This window comes from Carcharodon carcharias, chromosome 12 (genome assembly GCF_017639515.1).
Source record: "Carcharodon carcharias isolate sCarCar2 chromosome 12, sCarCar2.pri, whole genome shotgun sequence".
Lineage (NCBI taxonomy): Eukaryota > Metazoa > Chordata > Chondrichthyes > Lamniformes > Lamnidae > Carcharodon > Carcharodon carcharias.
The window spans coordinates 109,119,807-109,140,421 of NC_054478.1; the positions used below are offsets into that span (position 1 = coordinate 109,119,807).

The 20,615-nt window shown below is 44.4% G+C and overlaps 1 protein-coding gene across 1 annotated transcript in view; it reads left to right on the top strand.

Annotated features, from left to right (window-relative positions):
• kcnh3 (potassium voltage-gated channel, subfamily H (eag-related), member 3) overlaps positions 1 to 20,615 on the top strand; it is an 856,837-nt gene that overhangs the window by 492,810 nt on the left and 343,412 nt on the right. Inside the window, exon 7 of the mRNA XM_041200258.1 lies at positions 17,272 to 17,429. Coding sequence (XP_041056192.1) covers positions 17,272 to 17,429 — 158 coding nt within the window. The remainder of the gene's footprint in view (positions 1 to 17,271; positions 17,430 to 20,615) is intronic.

The window sequence follows — 20,615 nt, forward strand, 5'->3', positions numbered from 1 at the left end:
GTGAGGGTGTAGGAAGGAGTAAAGGGGGGAGGGAAGTGTAAGGGGGGGGTGGGGGCAGAATGTTTAGGTGAACATGTAAGAGAGGGATTTGTGGAGTCAAAGACTTGCGTCCTGGAGAGCGAACTCAGGGTGGGCATGGTAGGAGGGGATGGTTAGACTATCAGGGGCAGAGGGAACTGGTAGGGCGGGAGGGTAAGGATATTCTGTAGTGGTTGACGGGGCAGCGAGGGTGGTTGGTGGGGAGGTGAAGGCAAACATAGAACCTGTGGTGGGAAGGAAGAGGTCGAGGAGTTCAATGTCATTGAGAGTAGGGTTCGCCGGAAGGTAGGGAACTTGCATGTTCGCTTGCACATCCCAGAATGAGAAGGATTCGGGCTGGAAGGTGATGGTGGAGAAGTTGAAGATTATGCTGGGGAAAGGACATTGGTGACCTGAGGGGGTGGGGGGGGTGGGGTGGAATGGTCAGGGAGCTCATCAGAAATGTGACTACTGCTATTTTTGCAGTATCGAAAGTGAGCAGAGCCTAGTGATGGATGGGCACGGGTGCTGGTGGGAGTGTGGTCAGTGGGTGGGCAGAGATGCAGGTCAGCTCAGATGGACAACTAAAAGAGAACCCCAGCAGGACAGCATTGAAAATGCTCGGGCCTATGAGGTGAGTGTGGTGGTTGAAGACTCCGCATTTGCAGGAGAGTGTTTGCACGAGGTTCTGAAAGGCCCTGCTGCACACACACTTCTCACTCCAGAATCACTCATGGTCCAGCTGTGTGCAGCTGAACTGCTGGTGCTGGGGAGGAAATCAGTGGGGTGGGGTGGAGTGGGGTGGCGTGGCAGATCTTGCAAAGCCTATATAATGACGCTGAAAGACAACAGTAAATATTATTTAGTGAGAGTGAACATATTTGCAGCTAACACTGTAGCACTGTTCACCTGTGAAACCACTTGAGATCAAATTTTCTTTATTTTACATTGCCTACCCTTTCTTCTTGGTGCTGCCCTGACATCCGCAGCAGGGGTAGAAGCAACTTGTGGAGTTGTTTGCTCTGTTGCCTTTGATGACTTCGGCAAACATCCTCTGGAGAACTGAGGCCTGGAGGGCCCCAGTTTACTTTGGCTATCCCCCTGTGGGCCAGCTGCTCCAACTGCGGTAACAGAGAATGAGGTTGAAGAGGTCACAGGATTCGGAGGGAATGGGCAACTTCTGAGAGTCCTGAGTGGATGTCCCAGGGCTGTTCAGCTACCGCTCCTCCTTCCTTTGGTTGACCAAGGGCCTGGCCTGACTTCTTGAGTGGAAGGGGCACCTGGAGGGACATCAAGGTGCCCCGTTCCCCTCTCACATTGCTATTGCATGAACTCACCCATGGCAACGGTGATGGAGCGCAGGTCTGCGTGCACTTCCGGCAGAAACTGGGCACTCTGCTGGATGAGGGTCTCCATGGCATCCACCATCCTCCCAATGGAGACCTCCATGTGTGCACACTTCATCACAGAGCAGGCAGACAGACTCCTCCAACTCACATGCCACTCTGTTGAAGGCTTTCAACAGCTCTACCTGATGTTCACACACATCTTGCTGATTCTCCACAATGAGTTGGAAAGCCGAATCCAGAGCTCGTCATCTGACTCAGACCTCATAGATGCCTCTTCCCCAGCAGTCCTCTGAGAACTGGGGAGCCTAGCTGAAGCTGTCTCCTCCTGCTGTGGACACATTGTCCATGCTCTGACCACCATAATGTTGGACACTTCCTAAACTAGCATTAAAACCCATCAAGGTGTGTGTTCCTGAGATGGTGGAGGGTGCCAGTGACTGCTGTGATGCCTTTATAGGTATGGAGCTGTCCTCCTCCATTCCCTCCTGGCTCGGCTCTGGGATGGACGGGGGCTGATGCTTGATAGGAAATCCTCCCCCTCCTCCTCATCAGGCCTTGGTCTCTTCCTGGAGGCACTTGTAAGTGAGATAGAAGAGTGCAAATGACAGCATCAGCATGGAGGCACATTTGATCCTCAGGTTTGCATTGAATGGATGAATCCTGGTGAGGTGGCTCACCATCGCCAATGGCTGTGTCCTGTTCCACTCCTGGAGCTCAGATGCCCTCTTCTCAAATTCCATCAGAGAACTGAAAAATGGACCTTATCCTCACCAACCCTGCCTGTCACAGATGCAACTGTCCATAACAGTATTTGTAGGAATGGGTATGCCAGGAGCAACACAGTCCTTGTGGAGACAAAGTTCTGTCTTCACTTTGAGGATACCCTCCACCATCTTTTGTGGCACTGCAACCATGCTAATTGGAATAGATTTCAATCAAATCTAGCAACTAAAGGCTGAGCATCCATGAGTTGCTGTGGGCCATCAGCACCAGCAGAATCGTACTCAAACACAATCTGTAACCTCATGGCCCAGCATATCCCCCACTCTACCAATACCATCAAGCCAGGGGATCAACCCTGATTCAATGAAGAGTGCAGGAGGGTATGCCAGGAATTGCCAGGCATACGTAAAAATGAGGTGTCAACCTGGTCAAGCTACAAAACGGGACTACTTGCATGCCCAACAGCATAAGCAGCAAGTGATTGACAGAGCTAAGTGATTCCATAACGAACTGATCAGATCTAAGCTCTGCAATCCTGCCACATCCAGTTGTGAATGGTGGTGGACAATTTATCAACTCACTGGAGAAAGAGGCTTCACAAATTCCCATCCTCAATGATGGAGGAGCCCAGCACATCAGTGCAAAAGATAAGACTGAAACATTCCCAACAATTTTCAGCCAGAAGTGTGGACTGGATGATCCATCTCGGTCTCCTCTGGGATTCCCAGCATCACAGATGCCAGTCTTCAGCCAATTCGATTTACTCCAGGTGATATCAAGGAATGGCTGAAGGCACTGGATACTGCAAAGGCTATGGCCCTGACAATGTTCCGGCAATAGTACTGAAGATTTGTGTTCCGGAACTTGTCGTGCCCCTAGCCAAGCTGTTCCAGTACAGCTACAACGCTGGCATCTATACAGCTATGTGAAAATTGCCCAGAGATGTCCTGTACACAAAAAGCAGGACAAATCCAACCCAGCCAATTACCACCCCATCGGTCTACTCTCCATCATCAGTATAGTGATGGAAGGAGCCATCAACAGTGCCATCAAAGCAGCACTTGCTTAGCAATAACCTGCTCGCTGACGCTCAATTTAGGTTCAGCCAGGGTCACTCAGCTTTGACCTCATTACAGCCTTGGTTCAGACATGGACAAAAGAGCTGAAATTCCAGGGTGAAGTGGGAGTGACTGCCTTTGACATCAAGGCAGCATTTGACTAAGTGCAGCAAAGAGAAGCCCTAGCAAAACTGGAGTCAATGGGAATTCAGGGGGAAAATTCTCCGCTGGTTGGGGTCATACCTAGCACAAAGGAAGGCGGTTGTGATTGTTGGTCTGTCATCTCAGTTCCAGGACATCACTGCGGGAGTTCCTCAGCGTAGTGTCCTCAGCCCAACCATCATCAGCTGCTTCATCAATGACCTTTCTTCCACCAGAAGGTCAGGGAATGTTTGCTGATGATTGCACAATATTCAACACCATTCTCAACTCCATTCGCAGTCCATGTCCAAATGCAGCAAGACCTGGACAATATCCAGGCTTGGGCTGACAAGTGGCAAGTAACATTCATGCCACACAAGTGCCAGGCAATGACCATCTCCAACAAGAGAGAATCTAATTATCACCCTTGACATTCAATGGCATTACCAGCGCTGAATCCCCCACTACAAACATCCTGGAGGTTACCATTGACCAGAAACTGAACTAGACAGAGCCTTATAAATACTGTGGCTACAAGAGCAAGTCAGAGGCTAGGGATCCTCCAGCAAGTAACTAACCTCCTGACTCCCCAAAGCCTGTCCACCATCTACAAGGCACATGTTAGGAGTGTGATGGAATACTCTCCACTTGCCTGGATGAGTGCAGCTCCAACAACACTCAAGAAGTTTGCCACCATCCAGGACAAAGCAGTCCGCTTGACTGGCACCCCATCCACAAACATTCACTCCCTCCACCATTGACGAACAGTAGCAGCAGTGTGTACAATCTACAAGATGCATTGCAGAGACTCACTAAGGCTCCTTCGAAAGCACCTTCCAAGCCCACAACCACTACCATCTAGAAGAACAAGGAGAGCAGATAGATGGAAATACCACAACCTGGAGGTTCCCCTCCAAGCCACTCATCATCCTGACTTGGAAATATATCGCTGTTCCTTCACTGTTGCTGGGTCAAAATCCTGAAACTACCTTCCTAATAGCATTGTGGGCATACCTACACCACATGGAATGCAGCGATTCAAGAAGGCAGCTCACTACCACCTTCTCAAGGGCAATTAGGGATGGGCAATAGATGCTGGCCTAGACAGCGAAGCCCACATCCCGTAAGTTACTTTTTTTAGAAATTGTAACGTTGCTTCTCCTGCTCCAAGTAGAGAACATGTTTACGAAGAGTTGCATGTTGCATGGATTGGAGCAGTGGAAATTGTTTCATTTATCATACCTCCCCTCGTAAGATAGCCCACTTTTGTGGCACTTGTCTGAATTGGGCAGAAGGGTTGTGGACCAGCTCCCTCCAGAGCACTGAGCAAATCCGCATGCAAGGGGAAGACTCAGAAAGGCATATGATTTGCAGAGGTTGCTGGTTCCCTCTGTGCCTAAGCTGGTTCCCCCCATTCCCCCTTCCATGCAGTGTTCCATGTCAGCTGAAGCATGAGGGAGGCACAGTGGACACTTCACCGCAGCATGGATGCACTGAAGTGGGGCTGTGATGTCGGACATGCCGTTTTCACTGGGCCCTAGACCCTGACATATTGGAGTTCTTGTGTTTATGCAACCATCTCATGGCAGAGCAAATAAGGTCATTCATCCTCTTCCTTCACAATGTTGCCGACCTCTTGTGCACCCCCGGGCACTGACAACATCGGCCACCTGCACCTATGCTTGGCCTCCTCCTCCAATCAGGCAGGTACAGCACATTCCTGCACATCTTGACATGGTCCAGGATAACGGGCGGGGAGGCATCACTAAATCTCAGAGCTGGGCCGGCAGATGGCCTTGCAGACACTTCTCGGTTTTTGGTCTGACACTGAGTGTTTGGACGCCTTTTAAGTATGGTGCCCAGATATGACAGCAGGGCGTGAGCCTCAAGCCCACCCCACAACAGAAGAAGCTCGAGACCCCAGATGCATAATTAATTACGTCAGGGCCAAAAGACATGGTGTGGTTTCTGTCGGCCTCTGCAGTGGGAGACACTCCCTGCCCCTGCCACAGGACTTAGCCCCGGATGGGAGAATTCCACCTGTAGGATTCACTCCTGCAGCACGTTATGTTTAGCAGAAACACTGGACCAGATCTTGCTGGAGTTGGTCATTCCATGGTGTATGCTGTTAGCCCTTTTCCTGCACCTTTCAACTCAATTTGTTGTGCCTCATCTTGCTGGAACTGCAAGCTGATAGCAATATGTCGAGGTCAAAGGGGCATCTTGTGAACAATGGGACCAAAGTGTATCTCCTTAACCAGTAAGATTTAAGGATTGAGAAAGAAGCAGAGGAATAGCAAAGAACAGAACAGATTGATGAAAGTGGGCATATTCGAGTCAGATCAGGGGCAAAGAGAAATAAAATGGGATAAAGAAAGAGAACAATGACAAATAAGAAAAATAAGTCCTTTTTAAAGATTTGACTTCTCATCACAACTGGAAGAAATTAGAGATTTAATATTCTACAAATAAGTACAGAGCAGGGGGAAAAGAAGGGGTGGGATGTGGGGAAGTTGGTAGATGTTTCAGTTTTGATAAGAAGATCATCGACCTGAATCAATAACTCTTTCCCCAGATGTTGCCTCACCTGCTGAGTTTTCATATTCCATATTTATATTTCATATTTTCAGCATATGCAATATTTTGATAGTGTTTTCATAGATTGATGGGAGTTTGTTGATATAATCAATACAAATTACAAAAATAAAGAACATACAAGCACTAGCTCACTCCAGATCATTAAATGTAATTAGAAGTACAAACTCTCCATATCCTATCCTACCATCCAGGGACAGAAGTTCATTCCTTTCTGTTCCTCGACCCACTTCTTGGTATCTGTGTTCTCATTTTTTAAGAGATCCTCTCATTCTGAGATCAAAAAAGGATTTCTAACACCAAGGGTAGGATTTTCCAACCCCGCTGGCCACTGGGATCATTCAGTCCTGCCTGCTGGGCCGTCACATCTCCCTGGGCGGGTCCCTCCACGGCAGGGCCAGGCCGGAGAATCCCAGCCCAAAGTGCAGTGTCCTTCAGAATAACCAGGTGTGATCAATGAATTGTCCATTGTTTGGACCTACTTTTTGTTCTGTCATGGGATGTGGACATTATTGGCTGGGCCAGCATTTGTTGCCGATCCCTAATTGCCCTTGAGAAGGTGGCGGTGAACCACCTTCTTGAACCGCTGCAGTCCATGTGGTGTAGGTACACCCAGAGTGCTGTTAGGAAGGGATTTCCAGGATCTTACCCAGAGACAATGAAGGAACGGCGATATAGTTCCAGTCAGGATGGTGTGTGACTTGGAGAGGAACTTGCAGGTGGTGGTGTTCCTATACGTTGTCCTTGTTCTTCTAGGTGGTGGTGGGTTTGGAAGGTGCTGTTGATGGAGCCTTGGTGAGTTTCTGCAGTGCATCTTGTATATTATACACACTGCTGCTACTGTGTGTCGGTGGTAGAGGGAGTGAATGTTCCATCACACTCCTGATTTGTGCCTTGTAGATGGTGGACAGTCCTTGGGGAGTCAGGAGGTGAGTTAATCTCCACAGAATTACCAGCCTCTGACCTGCTCTTGTAGCCACAGTATTCATATGGCTAGTCCAGTTCAGTTTCTGATCAATAGTAATCCCCAGGATGTTGATAGAGGGGTTTCAGTAGTGCCATTGAATGTCAAGGGCGATGGTTAAATTCTCTCTTGTTGGAGATGGTCATTGCCTGGTACTTGTGTGGTGCGAATGTTATTTGCCACTTATCAGCCCAAGCCTGAACGTTGTCCAGGTCGTGCTGCATATGGACTTGGACTGCTTCCGTATCTGAGGAGTCATGAACGGTACTGAACATTGTGCAATCATCAGCGAGCATCCCCACTTCTGACCTTATGATGGAAGGAAGGTTATTAATGAAGCTGCTGAAGGTGGTTGGGCCTAGGACACTACCCTGAGGAACTCCTGCAGTGATGTCCTGAGACTGAGACGATTGACTTCCAACGACCACAACCATCTTCCTTTGTGCTAGGTATGACTCCAACCAGTGGAGAGTTTTCCCCATGATTCCCATTGATTTCAGGTTTGCTAGGGCTCCTTGATGCCACATTTGGTCAAATGCTATCTTGATGTCAAGGGCAGTCACTCTCACCTTACCTCTTGAGTTCAGCTCTTTTGCCCAAGCCTGTAATGAGGTCAGGAGCTGAGTAGCCCTGGTGGAACCCAAACTGAGTGTCAGTGAGCAGGTTATTGCTGAGTAAATGCCACTTGATAGCCCTTTGCAGCATCCAGTACGTTCACCAGTGGTACTTCAAAAGTCCTTGATTGGCTGTAAAGCATTTTGGAACCTGCTCTCATCGTGAGAGACTATATAAATGAAAATCTTACTTTTTCATAGCTCATATCAAAATATTTTCTGTGAATAAAATGGCTATAGAATCCTGAACCACCAGATTACTGTTAACCAATCATTTGTATATGCCTACCAAAGTCTGCCTAGATTCTCACATACATGGACAATATATACATGGACAAGGTAATGGGGACACAAAACACCCATGGAACTGCACACTAGCATAAGTCCTTGCTTTCAAAAGAGAAGTGATTAAAGTTTGATGTCATAGAAATTTATGATGTTTTTCAGGTTTCAAAACTGTTTAAGCAGGTTCAACAAGTGTACAAGTAGTTGAAGCACTTAGTATCAAACAACTTAAATCGTCAGTTCTTTTGCATATTTGGATTTTTTTCTGATTCTTTTCTGCTGCTCTTAGCAGAATGCATTGCAGAGAATGACATTACTATTCCACATTCAAGCATCACATGAGAAGTTCTTGTCCTCCTTACTAGGCTTTAGTGAATACATTGCTCAGAGAGGATTGGACTTTCTGCTTTTTCAGTCAATGGTAATTTATCATTCATCTAAACTTTCTAGGCAGTCCCAAAGTAAATGCGATGCTATGTTTCAGTAAGTTGGCAGGTTAAGTGGTGCCGCTTCTCACTAATCTATCACGCAGTGAACCATGATGTCAATAACCCTTTCATATCACCAGCTAATTTTTCTTATATAATCCCAAGGAAAGATAATTACAAACATTGCAATTTCTGCTTAATTGAACATTTGATAAATGAGTATTTAAAAATGAACAGAAATTTAAGAAATAAAATGTTCATTAGTTTTACTGTTATTAACTGAAGAAAGTCTCAGCCATGACCTCTGAGTCTTTGCAAACTACCAGACATCTCCACTCTCCCTTTCCGCGCCAAAGTCCTTGAACATGGTGCCACCTTCCAAAACCGTCCCCATCTTTCTCACACCTCCATGTTTGAATTTCTCCAGTCAAGTTTCCACTGCCGCCAAAGTGCTAAAACTCCCCTTATAAAAGTTATAAGTGACATCCTTTGTGCCTGCAACCCTGGTAAACTATCCGTCTTCATCCTTCTTGACCTTGTTCCAACCTTTGGCACACTTGACCACACCCATCTTTTGCCTGGTTATATTTCTGTCTTTTCTGTCATGACTAGAGAATCACTTGCAGCAGTTTTTTTTCCCACTCCCAAACTGTTATCTCCGGTGTCCCCCAGGAATCTATCCTTAGCCCTTCCTATTTCTTATCTACATGCTCACCCTCAGTGTCATTATTCGAGAACACGTCGTAAGGTTCCACATGTATGCTGAGAACACCCAGCGATACCTCACTACCACCTCTCTCAACCCCTCCATTACCTCTGATTTGCACATTGCTTATCTGATATTCAGTACTGGGTGAGCAGAAATTTTCTCCAACCAAATATTGGAAAGCCCAAAGCCATTGTCTTTGGTTCCCATCACAAATTTCGTTCCCTAGCCACTGACTCTGTTTCTCTCACCAGCTACTATCTCAGCCTGATTCTGAAAGTTCACAACCTTGGTGTCCTATTTGATCCTGAGTTGAACTTTCAGCCCCGTCCACATCATCACCAAGGTCTACTTCCATCTCCGTAACATAGCTCATCTCAGCTAATATGCTGCTGTAAACCTCATTCATGCTTTTATTACCTCTGATTCCACTATTCCAGTGCTCTTGTGGCCAGCCTCCCATCTTCACACAACTGTTTTTATTCGTTTATGGGATGTGGGCATTGCTGGCTAGGCCAGTATTCATCCCCATCCTTAATTGCCCTTGAGAAGGGCAATTAGAGATGTGTTCTTGAACTGCTGCAGTCCACCCACTGTGTTGTTAGGGAGGGAGTTCCAGGATTTTGACTCAGCAACAATGAGGAATTTCCAAGTCAGGATGGTGAGTGGCTTCGAGGGGAACTTCCAGGTGGTGATGCACCCAAGTGTCTGCTGCCCCCACCCTTCAAGATGGTAGTGATTGTGGTTATGGAAGGTGCTGTCTAAGGAGGCTTGGTGAGTTCCTGCAGTGCATCTTGTAGATGATACACACTGCTGTCACTGAGCGTCAGCAGTGGAAGGAGTGAATGCTTGTGGATGGGGTAGCAATCAAGGGGGCTGCTTTGCCCTGGATGGTGTTAAACTTCTTGAGTGTTGTTTGAGCTGCACTCATCCAGGGAAATGGAGAGTATTCTATCACACTCCTGACTTGTGCTTGTTAGATGGTGGACAGGATTTGGGGAGTCAGGAATCGAGTTACTCGCCCCAGGATTCTTAGACTCTGACCTGCTTTGGTACCCATAGCATTTATATGGCTAGTCCAGTTCAGTTTCTGGTCAACAGAAACCCCCAGGGTGTCGATAGTGGGGGATTCAACGATGGTAAAGCCACTGAATGTCAAGGGGTGATAATTAGATTCTCTCTTGTTGGAGATGGTAAATGATTGGTACCTGTGTGGTGGGAATGTTACTTGCCAGTTGTCAGCCCAACTGTGAATATTGTCCAGCTCCTGCTTCATTTGGACATGGACAGCTTCAGTATCTGATGGGTCGTGAATGGTGCTGAACATTGTGCAATGATCAGCGAACACCCCCACTTCTGACCTTACGATGGAAGGAAGGTCATTGATGAAGCAGCTGAAGATGGTTGGGCCTAGGTAGTACCCTGAGGAACTCCTGCAGTGATGTTTTGGAACTGAAATGATTGACCTCCAACAAACACAACCATCTTTCTTTGTACTAGGTATGACTCCAACCAGTGGAGAGTTTTCCCCGATTCCCTTTGATGCCAGTTTTGCTAGGGCGCGTAATGTCACATTCAGTCAAATGCTGCCTTGATGTCAAGGGCAGTCATTCTCACCTCACCTCTGGAGTTCAGTTCTTTTGTCCATGTTTGAACCAAGTCTGTAATGAGGTCAGGAACTGAGCAACCCAAGCGGAACCCAAACTGAGCATCAGCAAGCAAGTTATTGCTAAGCAAGTGCTGCTTGATAGCACTGTTGACCCCTTCCATCGCTTTAGTGATGATGCAGAGTATACTGACAGGGCAGTAATTGGTCAGGTTGGGTTTGTCCTGCTTTTTGTGTACAGCACGTACCTGGGCAATTTTCCACATTACAGGGGAGATGCCAGTGTTGTAGCTGTACTGAAACAGCTTGGATAGAGGGGGAGAATTGTTCTGGAGCACAGGTCTTCAGCACTATTACCGGAACATTGTCAGAGCCCATAGCCTTTGCAGTATCCAGTGCCTTCAGCCATTCCTTGATATCACGTGGAGTGAATCAAATTGGCTGAAGGCTGGCATCTGTGATGTTGGGGACCTCTGGAGGAGGCCGAGATGGATCATCCACTCGGAACTCCTAGCTGAAAGTTGTTGCGAATGCTTCAGCCATATCATTTGCGCTGATATGCTGGGCTCCCCCAACATTGAGGATGGGAATATTTGTGGCACCTCCTCCTCCAGTGAGTTGTTTAATTGTCCACCGCCATTCACGACTGATGTAGCAGGACTGCAGAGCTTAGGTCAGATCCGTTGGTTGTGGAATCATTTAGCTCTGTCTATCACTTGCTACTTATGCTGTTTCGCATGCAAGTAGTCCTGTGTTGTAGCTTCACCGAGTTGACACTTCATTTTTTTTAGGTATGCCTGGTGCTGCTCCTGGCATGCTCTCCTGCACTCTTCATTTAACCAGATCTGATTCCCTGGCTTGGCGGTGATGGTAGAGTAAGTGTCAGGAAAATATAGTAATCTTCATAATGTTATTGGGCTTTGTTGTAAAGTAGAAATAGTGCATGTGTGTGTGGGAGGGTGTGGGGCGATGGGAAGGGGGACTTAACTGAATTAGAGACAGCTGGTCTGAAGGCTTTGATGTATCAAGACGAAAAGTTAGGTTTGAAATATTAAATAGGTAAACATGGCTGGAATTTTAGAATGTGAGATTAAAAGAACATTTGCGTTTTTAGATAAATTAAAGTAGGGAATTTCAAAAAAGGTGGTAAGGTGATAAGGTATTACACATAGCCAACAAAGGCTAAGCCAAATAGTGTGTTTATTTTTCCCAAAGCCTTCTGATAAAATTGGTATGATAAAAGGTTTTTATTATTAGAAAAGTAGAGTTGAAAAGACATATCGAAACAATGGGATTTACATTGAAAAGGGAGAAATCAGAATACAGGAGATGAGGTTATGTGTAAGGGAAAAAGGCATTTTACAATCTAACACAAGTGGAAAAGCCTTCAGCATCTAAGCCTCAAGCTGCTGTCTACAAGGAACTGAAGCCGAGAACAACTCACTTTGAATTCGACTGTCCAGGGTGGGTTCTTTGCCCAGGTCTGTTTAAACCTATGTGTTTTACTGTTGCCTTAATGGAGGTGCAAGTGGGAGTCAGATTAACTAGGGATTTAGAGGTTATTAAAGTAGTAATTTATAAACCTTAAAACCATGTTTTTTTTATTTAATAAATGTTTAATTTAGTTTTGTAAGAAGCCTGTAAGACTTGGTGGTCTTGTTACTACTGAATTCAAGGCACGCATCTCGAGATAAATACAAATTGTAAAATAGTTGTGGCAGTTGTTTCAAGTTTCCCTCTGGGATTTGAACAGCTCAGCCTACCATCTGCTGTGCCATAACAAAACTGGGGGCTCTTTGCGGCATATATTTGATATTCCTGGAATGGTTTGGAGTTGGTGAATCTTAAGGTTACGAGTACGAGAAGCACTTTGACTTCAGGAGTTGGTGTCAGGTTCCTTTTTAAAAGTGATGAGACTGCAATATGGCTTGGCTGTTGCTAAGACTTGTTTGGGAGTTGAAGCTATAACTTTGCTTGGTTTACAAAAGGCAAATAAAGTTAAGTTAATGGAATTGGTAGGTCAGTTACAATTAGGGTTAACTGAAGGGTAAGGAAACCAGATATAATTGAAGGTATAGCACAGTATTTGAAATTGGAAGGAATACCTGAGAGACCAAGTTCTCCAAAGGGTGGTTCATTGGAATGGGCTCAAATTCAGTTGCAAACGAAAAAACTTGAACTAGAGGCAGCAGAAAAAGAAAAGGTAAGAGAAAGGGAATTTCAAAGGGAACAGGCAGAAAGGCAGGAAAGAGAAAAAGAGAGGGACAGGGAATTCCAGCTTAAAATGCTGGTAGTTAAAAAAGAGACACCAGGAGGTGAGGAAGGAATTATTTCCAAATCAGAGCCCAGTGGGGAGATGTTTAAATTTGTACAAGCTCTTCCAAAGTTTGAGGAAAGAGATGTGGAAGCATTCTTTATTTCATTTGAGAAGGTAGCTAAACTAGGCCCCAGGAAAACTGGACATTGTTGTTACAATCCAGGTTGGTGGGTACAGCACATGAATTTTTTGCTTCATTGTGAGAAGAGGCATCGGTGAACTAAGATGTGGTAAAATAAAAGGCTATTTTGAGTGCATATGAGTTGGTTCCTGAGGCATATAGGCAGAAATTTAGGAATATAAGAAAACAGCCTGGGCAAACTTATACTGAGTTTGAAAGAATAAAACAAATTAATTTTGACCAATGGATACAGGCGTTAAAGATGTGGACAACATATGCAGCTGTTAGAGAAGTAAATTTAAAGATTCAATTCCTTTGGTAGTGAGAACTCATGTGGAGAAATAGAGGGTTCAAATGGTAAGACAAGCAGCAGAGATTGCTGATGGTTATCAGTTAGTTCACAGAGCTAAACCTTTTTCTCGTCACCCTTTTAAATCAGAGAAGGATAGAAAGTGGGAAGGTGGAAGGAAGGTGGGTAGTCAGGGAAGAGAAGAAATAGGTGAAAACTTGCAGGAAGTGTTTTTCAGAATAAAAAGGAAGATGCTGAGGGTAGAGGCGACATTTGAAAATTGAGGTGTTCTCATTGTATAAAAGTTGGACGCACACAATCAGTGTGTTGGAAATTACAGGGAAAATCTGTTGGTGTGCAGAAAAGTTCTAAAAGTAAAAGTACTGTGGGTTCTGAGGTTCAGGCACAGGAAAAACCAGTGGCTTGAGTACAGGTAAAACAGGAAGAACCAGTAAAAAAGATATGCTGGACCATGAGGTTACAGATTGTGGTTGAGTACAATTCTACTGCTGCTGCTGGCCCACAGTGCCTCATGCTTGCCCAGTCTTGAGTTGCTAGATATGTTCGAAATTTATCCTATTTCGCAAAGTGGTAATGCCACACAACACAATGGAGGATATCCCCAGTGTGAAGATGTGACATTGCCTCCATAAGGACTGAGTAGTGGTCACTCCTACCAATCCTGTCATGGACAGGTGCATCTGTGGCAGGCAAGTTGGTGAGGATGAGGTCAAGTATGTTTTTCCTTCTTGTTGGTTCCCTCACCATCTGCCACAGACCCAGTCTAGCAGTTATGTCCTTTAGGACTTAACCAGCTCGGTCAGTAGTGGTGCTACTGAGCCACTCTTGGTGATGGACATTGAAAACCCCCACCCAGAGTGGCCCTTGTCACCCTTAGTGCTTCCTCCAAGTGGTGTTCAACATGGAGGGGGGTGCAATACGTGATAATTAGCAGGAGGTTTCCTTGCCTTTGCTTGACCTGATGCCTGAGGCTTCATGGAGTCTGCCGTCGATGTTGAGATTTCCCAGGGTAGCTCCCTCCTGACTGTATACCACCCTGCCACAATCTCTGCTGGGTCTGTCCAGCTGGTGGGGCAGGACATAGCCAGGGATGGTGATGGTGGTGTCTTGGACATGGTTTGTAAGGTATGATTCTGTGAGTATGACTATTCCAGGCTGTTGCTTGACTAGCCTGTGAGAGAACTCTCCCAATTTTGACACCAGCCCTATATGTTAGTATGGAGGTCGTTGCAGGGTTGACAGGGCTGAGATTGCAGTTGTCATTTCCGGTGCCTAGGTCAATGCCATGTGGTCCATTCAGTTCCATTCCTTTTAGACTTTTTAGCAATTTGATACAACTGAGTGGCTTACTAGACAATTTCAGAGGGCAGTTAAGAGTTAACCACATTGCTGGGCTCATTCAAAAACTCTTAATGCCTTTACCTTAATTCGCATCAAGTCCTGTTCGCTCATCACCCCTGTGCTCACTGATTATCATGGTCACAGTCTGGCAACACCTCAATTTTAAAATCCTTATCCCTGTTTTTAAAATCTCTTCATAGCCTCCTCCCATCCCTGTCTCTATACCCTCCTCTAGCTCCACAACCTCCAAGATCTCTGCCATCATCCAAGTGTAACCTTTTGTGCATCCCCAGTTTTAAATGCTCCTTAACAAAAACAGAAATACCTGGAAAAACTCAGCAGGTCTGGCAGCATCGGCGGAGAAGAACAAAGTTGACGTTTCGAGTCCTCATGACCCTTCAACAGAACTAAGTAAAAATAGGAGAGGGGTGAAATATAAGCTGGTTTAAGGTGGGGGGGCGGGGGTGGGGGGAGAGAAGTGTGTGGGGGTGGTTGTTGGGACAAGCAAGCAGTGATAGGAGCAGATAATCAAAAGATGTCACAGACAAAAGAACAAAGCGGTGTTGAAGGTGGTGAAATAATTTATATAGATTTTTCTTTTCCCACCTATTTCCATTATTTTTAAATCTACACCTTTTATGCCCTTTTAGTCTTATTTCACCCCACCCCCACTAGAGCTATCTGTACCATGCTATCTATTCTTAATTAGCACATTCTTTTAGATAATATCACGACCTTCAACAACTCTTTGTTCTTTTGTCTGTGACATCTTTTGATTATCTGCTCCTATCACTGCTTGCTTGTCCCAACAACAACCACCCCCAACTTCTCTCCCCCCCCCCACCCCCCACCTTATACCAGCTTATATTTTACCCCTCTCCTATTTTTACTTAGTTCTGTTGAAGGGTCATGAGAACTCAAAATGTCAACTTTGTTCTTCTCCACTGATGCTGCCAGACCTGCTGAGTTTTTCCAGGTATTTCTGTTTTTGTTTTGGATTTCCAGCATCCACAGTTTTTTTTGTTTTTAACTGCTCCTTCATTGACAGCTGTGCCTTCAGTAGCCTAGGACTTGAGCTCTAGACTTTCTTCCTGAAATGTTCCATCTTTCTTAAAACCTATCTCTTTGACCAAGCTTTTTGACAACCTGTCCTAACATCTTTTTATGTGCCTCAGTGTCGAAGGTTGTTAAGATAGTGCTTCTGTGAAGTACATTGGGATGCCTTTACCTTATTAAAGGTGCTATATAATTGCAAGTTGTTGCTGCAGTTGAACTGCAAATTCCGAAGAAACTAACACACCAGGAGTAATTTTCCAACTTGTGCTGCTTCACACGCTTGCTGCATGCCATTTTCTAACTATTTTAGGGTCAGGAAATAATGTAAAGCCCATGCTGAAATTAACAACATACTGCGCCAGTGGGGAAGGCTCATCTACCAATTTGAAGTTGGAAAATCACCCCTTCTGACTTCACAGTTCACATTAAACTCTTGTTATAAATTGAACCATTTCAATCCCTATTCTGTAAAGTTCAAAATTACCATTCCTGAACCACCCACACCAATTGCCTATAGTTCCAGTGTATCACACTACTCTCATTTGCACCTATCATATATAATTCCAATGAATCTCATTCACTCAAACATCAGTTAAGAACTGGATGTTAAACAAGGTATCTATCAACACAGAGGCAGTGAAGGTGTCAATAGAGGTAGTGGCAGGTGAGCTGGGTGTCATCTTTGTACAAAAGATGATCTAATGTCTCCTGATGAAGAAGCTGCATGAAGATGAGGAAAATCAGGGAGCCAAGAATAGGAAACTGTTGCTAGAGAATTCAATGAGAGATGAAACAGTCGGAAACAGAATAAAACATGTTTTGCACCAAATGATCACACTTCTCATGTAAAATTCTCTTTTGAAGGGAGTTACTAGTGGATACTTATTATGCTGTGTTTATAAACTGCACAATAAAAGAGGCAGCGCTGGTGCCTCTAGAGACAAAATCCTCATACATTAGGTTTTCAGCGAATTACTGGAGACAATTCACTGCCAGGGCAAAACATAAGTGGCTGCCTTTGATAGCCCTGGCTGTTACTGGTTACTACTCTTCCTGAATGTAGGAGGACTGAGCACTCAGTGCAACAAATGGGAGCTTCTGATCATTCTGTGGAGTAGATTATCTTAACCCTTGCTAATGGCAAAGTGCTTGACATACTACATATTGGAAAATTATGTTCAGGGACCTGGGATTTTTGGATACACTAGAGGCATCTGAGATACCTCACTAAGGGCAAGTACCCTGAAAATCTACTCTTGTGTTCACTGCTGACTGACTAAAGTGAAAAGATGACACAACCAGGACTCCATGTTGGTGCATTTTCTTTGGATATGTGCTCTCAGTCATACATGCAGGCTAAAGAATTTCTCATACCGCTGACTTTGGCTAAATGGATAGCTGATCCAAGCATTGAATTCCAATGTACCAAAACATTTCCCATTAAATCCAAAGTGTACAGTTACTGGTCCAAGAATAATATTTAAATACAGAGCCTAATCCCCACACACAAAGTATTTATTTCCCATTTCTTTGCCCTTTAAAATGATTTGTGTTCTGTCCTCTTCTACATAAAGAATGCTGTTTCCTTTTAAGTTATTATTTTGAAATTAATGCTTTCAATATTATTTCTATTTTCTAGACATCATGCTGAATTTTCGGACAACATATGTCAGTAAGTCTGGACAGGTTGTCTATGATCCTCGCTCAATCTGTGTGCACTATGCAACTACCTGGTTCTTCGTGGATCTTATAGCTGCACTTCCTTTTGACCTCCTCTACGCATTCAATATCAATGTGGTGAGTGTATCTGCTTAGGAAATATTGAAATGCAGAAAGTGACAAATCACAGCATATGCACATTAAGTAATAACACTGCCTGACGCTCCTGAACTGGCTGTACCTTATCTCTGTTTAAGGTTGTGAGGCCAATTTTAGGAGTCCAGAATGAGACAGGCTCTGCAATCAGCCTAAATTTTATTTCTAATTCTGACACATAAACAATTGGAATGTTTTAGTTAATGCATTTTTAAATTATTTATTTTTCCCATTTCTTTTCCCTTCCCCATGTTGGTACTGCCGCCTACTTGGGTGACTTCTCACATGACAACACAACTAAACATGCAGAAATGATTGGCAAGAAAAAACCAGTTGGCCTTGCAAGTCTAGCCCTCACTCATAGTGCCTGGAACATTGTAACAAGACACTTCCTACTGCTGTCACACCCACAAGACTTTACGGAGTGTCTGTCTAATACCAGCACAGCAATGCATAGATGCCAGAATAGAGCTAGAAACAGCCAATAAGAAAGCATTATCAGAAAGCCGTGAGCATGTAAATAAATTACCAGGAATAACAACTGGCATTCACTTGCTTTCCGTGAACCAGTTAAGACCGTACAGGGGGGACAGGAGGGACAGTCAAACATAAAGACAGAACATAAACACATTTTTTTAAATGTAAATAATAGTAAAATGCATCTTCATACCTTTAGAGTCTAGTGTTTAAATATATTTTATTTTCAATTAAGAGGCAACCTAGCTTGGTCTCATCTCTCTCTCGGCATTCTTAGATGACAAATGTGACATTTCATCCTGGAAAATTTGCCTTGGAGCAGAATTAGGCTACAATTGCAACTGCAGTCTGCTCATCCTCCCCTTTTCTTATTGTCTCGGGGTGTGAGGTGTTGATGGGGGTGGTGAGAAATTAAGTTGAATATTCAACAGATGAAGGAATTTGGAATTCAACCATCTCTAACCCAGGGCTGAGTTATCTATTGTTGCATCACTTTCCTTCCGTCTTGTGTTAAAATCAGCAGTCACTGCAGGTCATGTGTCCTGATTTGTCTGTCTCACTAACATACCACTCAGCCATTGGGGAGCTTGTGATGAATTTATATTATGATGGATCCTAGTGAGGAGGAACTAAGAAGAAGTTTCATTCTCAGGAGTTTCTTTTGTAATCTAGCAACAGACTAGTTACCAATTAATAGGTGAACAAGGATTCTTGGAGATTTGAATTGACATTAGCAATACCTCAGCTTCTTGATCAAATCTACTCTCAAGTTAGGCTTCACAAACTTGGATTTCATAGAATCACAGAATGGTTACAGCACAGAAGGAAACCATTTGGCCCATTGTGTTTGTGCTGGCTCTCTGCAAACGCAAATCCCCTAGTGCCACTCCCCCTCCTTTTTTCCTGTAGCCCTGCAAATTTTTCCTTTTCAGATAATGGTCCAACTCCCTTTTTGAATTTGATTCTGCCTCCACCACACTCTCAGGCAGTGCACTCCAGATCCTCACCACTTACTTCATAAAAAAATGATAATCCTCATGTCTATGTCTAAAACACATTGGCTCTGTTGCTAATTATCTTAAATCTGTGCCCTCAATTCTCTCAATGGGAACATTGTCGACAGTGTCCAGTTCCCTCACGATTTTGAATGTCTCTATCAGACTTGGATGAATCAATATATTCATGCTACAAAAAATGCCTGAATTTCCGGATGAATCTGGGCCATTGTTTTATTACTGTAAGTGTGGTGTTTAATAGTTTTTAAAATAATCTGCTCTAACACTATCTTCAAATCACACCTTGCAACTCCTGTTGATCCTTTCAAACTTCTTCTCAAGACGTTGCAGATTACTCTTCACTACAAATTATTTTTGTAGTTGCAAGCTTTTGTTTTAGTAGCACGCTGTCAGAAAGCTTCTTGCTCTGACTCATGTTTTGGAACCCATCCCTATCACCCACACCTATCCTTTATACACACAACTTTAATAAACACAATTTATTGTTTAATATTTGAATGTATATATATGCTTAAATAAAGTCTCCTCATTAAATACATGCCAACTAGGTCCAATTTAATGTTCCTTTTCAATACCAAAAATTTGTGATGCTACTTCATAGACTTATAAGAACCCACTAATTTTTCTTGAAAATACAGTATGCTACTGAAACTGTATTTATTTGCAAAATGACTTCACAATCGAGTGAGGCTGCTGGTGCCTTCAATTCAGCTGTCCATCAGGTGGATTTCAAACCAGTGAAGCAACTCCACATGCGAGATGGGAAGAAGTCACTTCTATGATGGGACTTCTGTTGTCTCAGGCATCAGCAGCATCTCACTGAAATTACAATAGTGTTCCCAGAAAAGAAATTATAATAATGCTCCCAGACCAGAAATTGCCTTTGTCTGTGCTGCAGTAATATAATTACAAAACCAACTTCCCTTGTCATTAATTCGTTGGCTAATCGACTTTAGATCAGGCTAATTTTCAAATTTAATTAATTATATAATTTGTGCAAGAGGATGAATCCAGCTCCAGGTCTTTTACTGAACTGTTCAAATATGTACAGATTTAATGTTCCAGACCAATCAAAGGGATGACAACAAATTTCATCACTTTGGTTCAAAGGGCATGATTTTACTGGTCCCAGGGAAAGGTGGGACCTGTAAAGTAGCAGGGAGCCAGTTTAGGACAACTCCCGATGCAGTCCTGCTGTCGTGTCAAGTTTCCCGGCAGCGGGACTGGACGCAGATGAGCTGCGTGTGGAAACCAGGCGGGAGACCAGTTTAAATGATTGAAGTCCCGAGTAGGAGCAATTTTCCCGGATGGCCGACTGCTTGGGGAGGCCTTTAGCGTCCGTGCCGCAGCCTGGAGGCTCCAGGGAAAGCCACCTGTGGCTCCATTAGGGTTTGATTGCTTGGTACCTCTGGATTTTACTTTAAAATGTACCGTTTTTGAGGGCAGCACCATGTTGAGGTGCCCTCCCGGTCTCTGATCTGCCTCAGCAGTGCCTACCTTTCAGAGAGCTGCTGGCCCTCTAATGAGGCCGACAGTATCACCGCCCTTAATTGGACAGTGATCCCGGAGGCAAATGCAGGCTTGGCTTCCCACCCCCAAAACATCGGTGTCCTAAAGTCTATGGTAGAATTCTGCCCACATATTGCTGTATCATAAAATGAAGTTTTTGACTGAA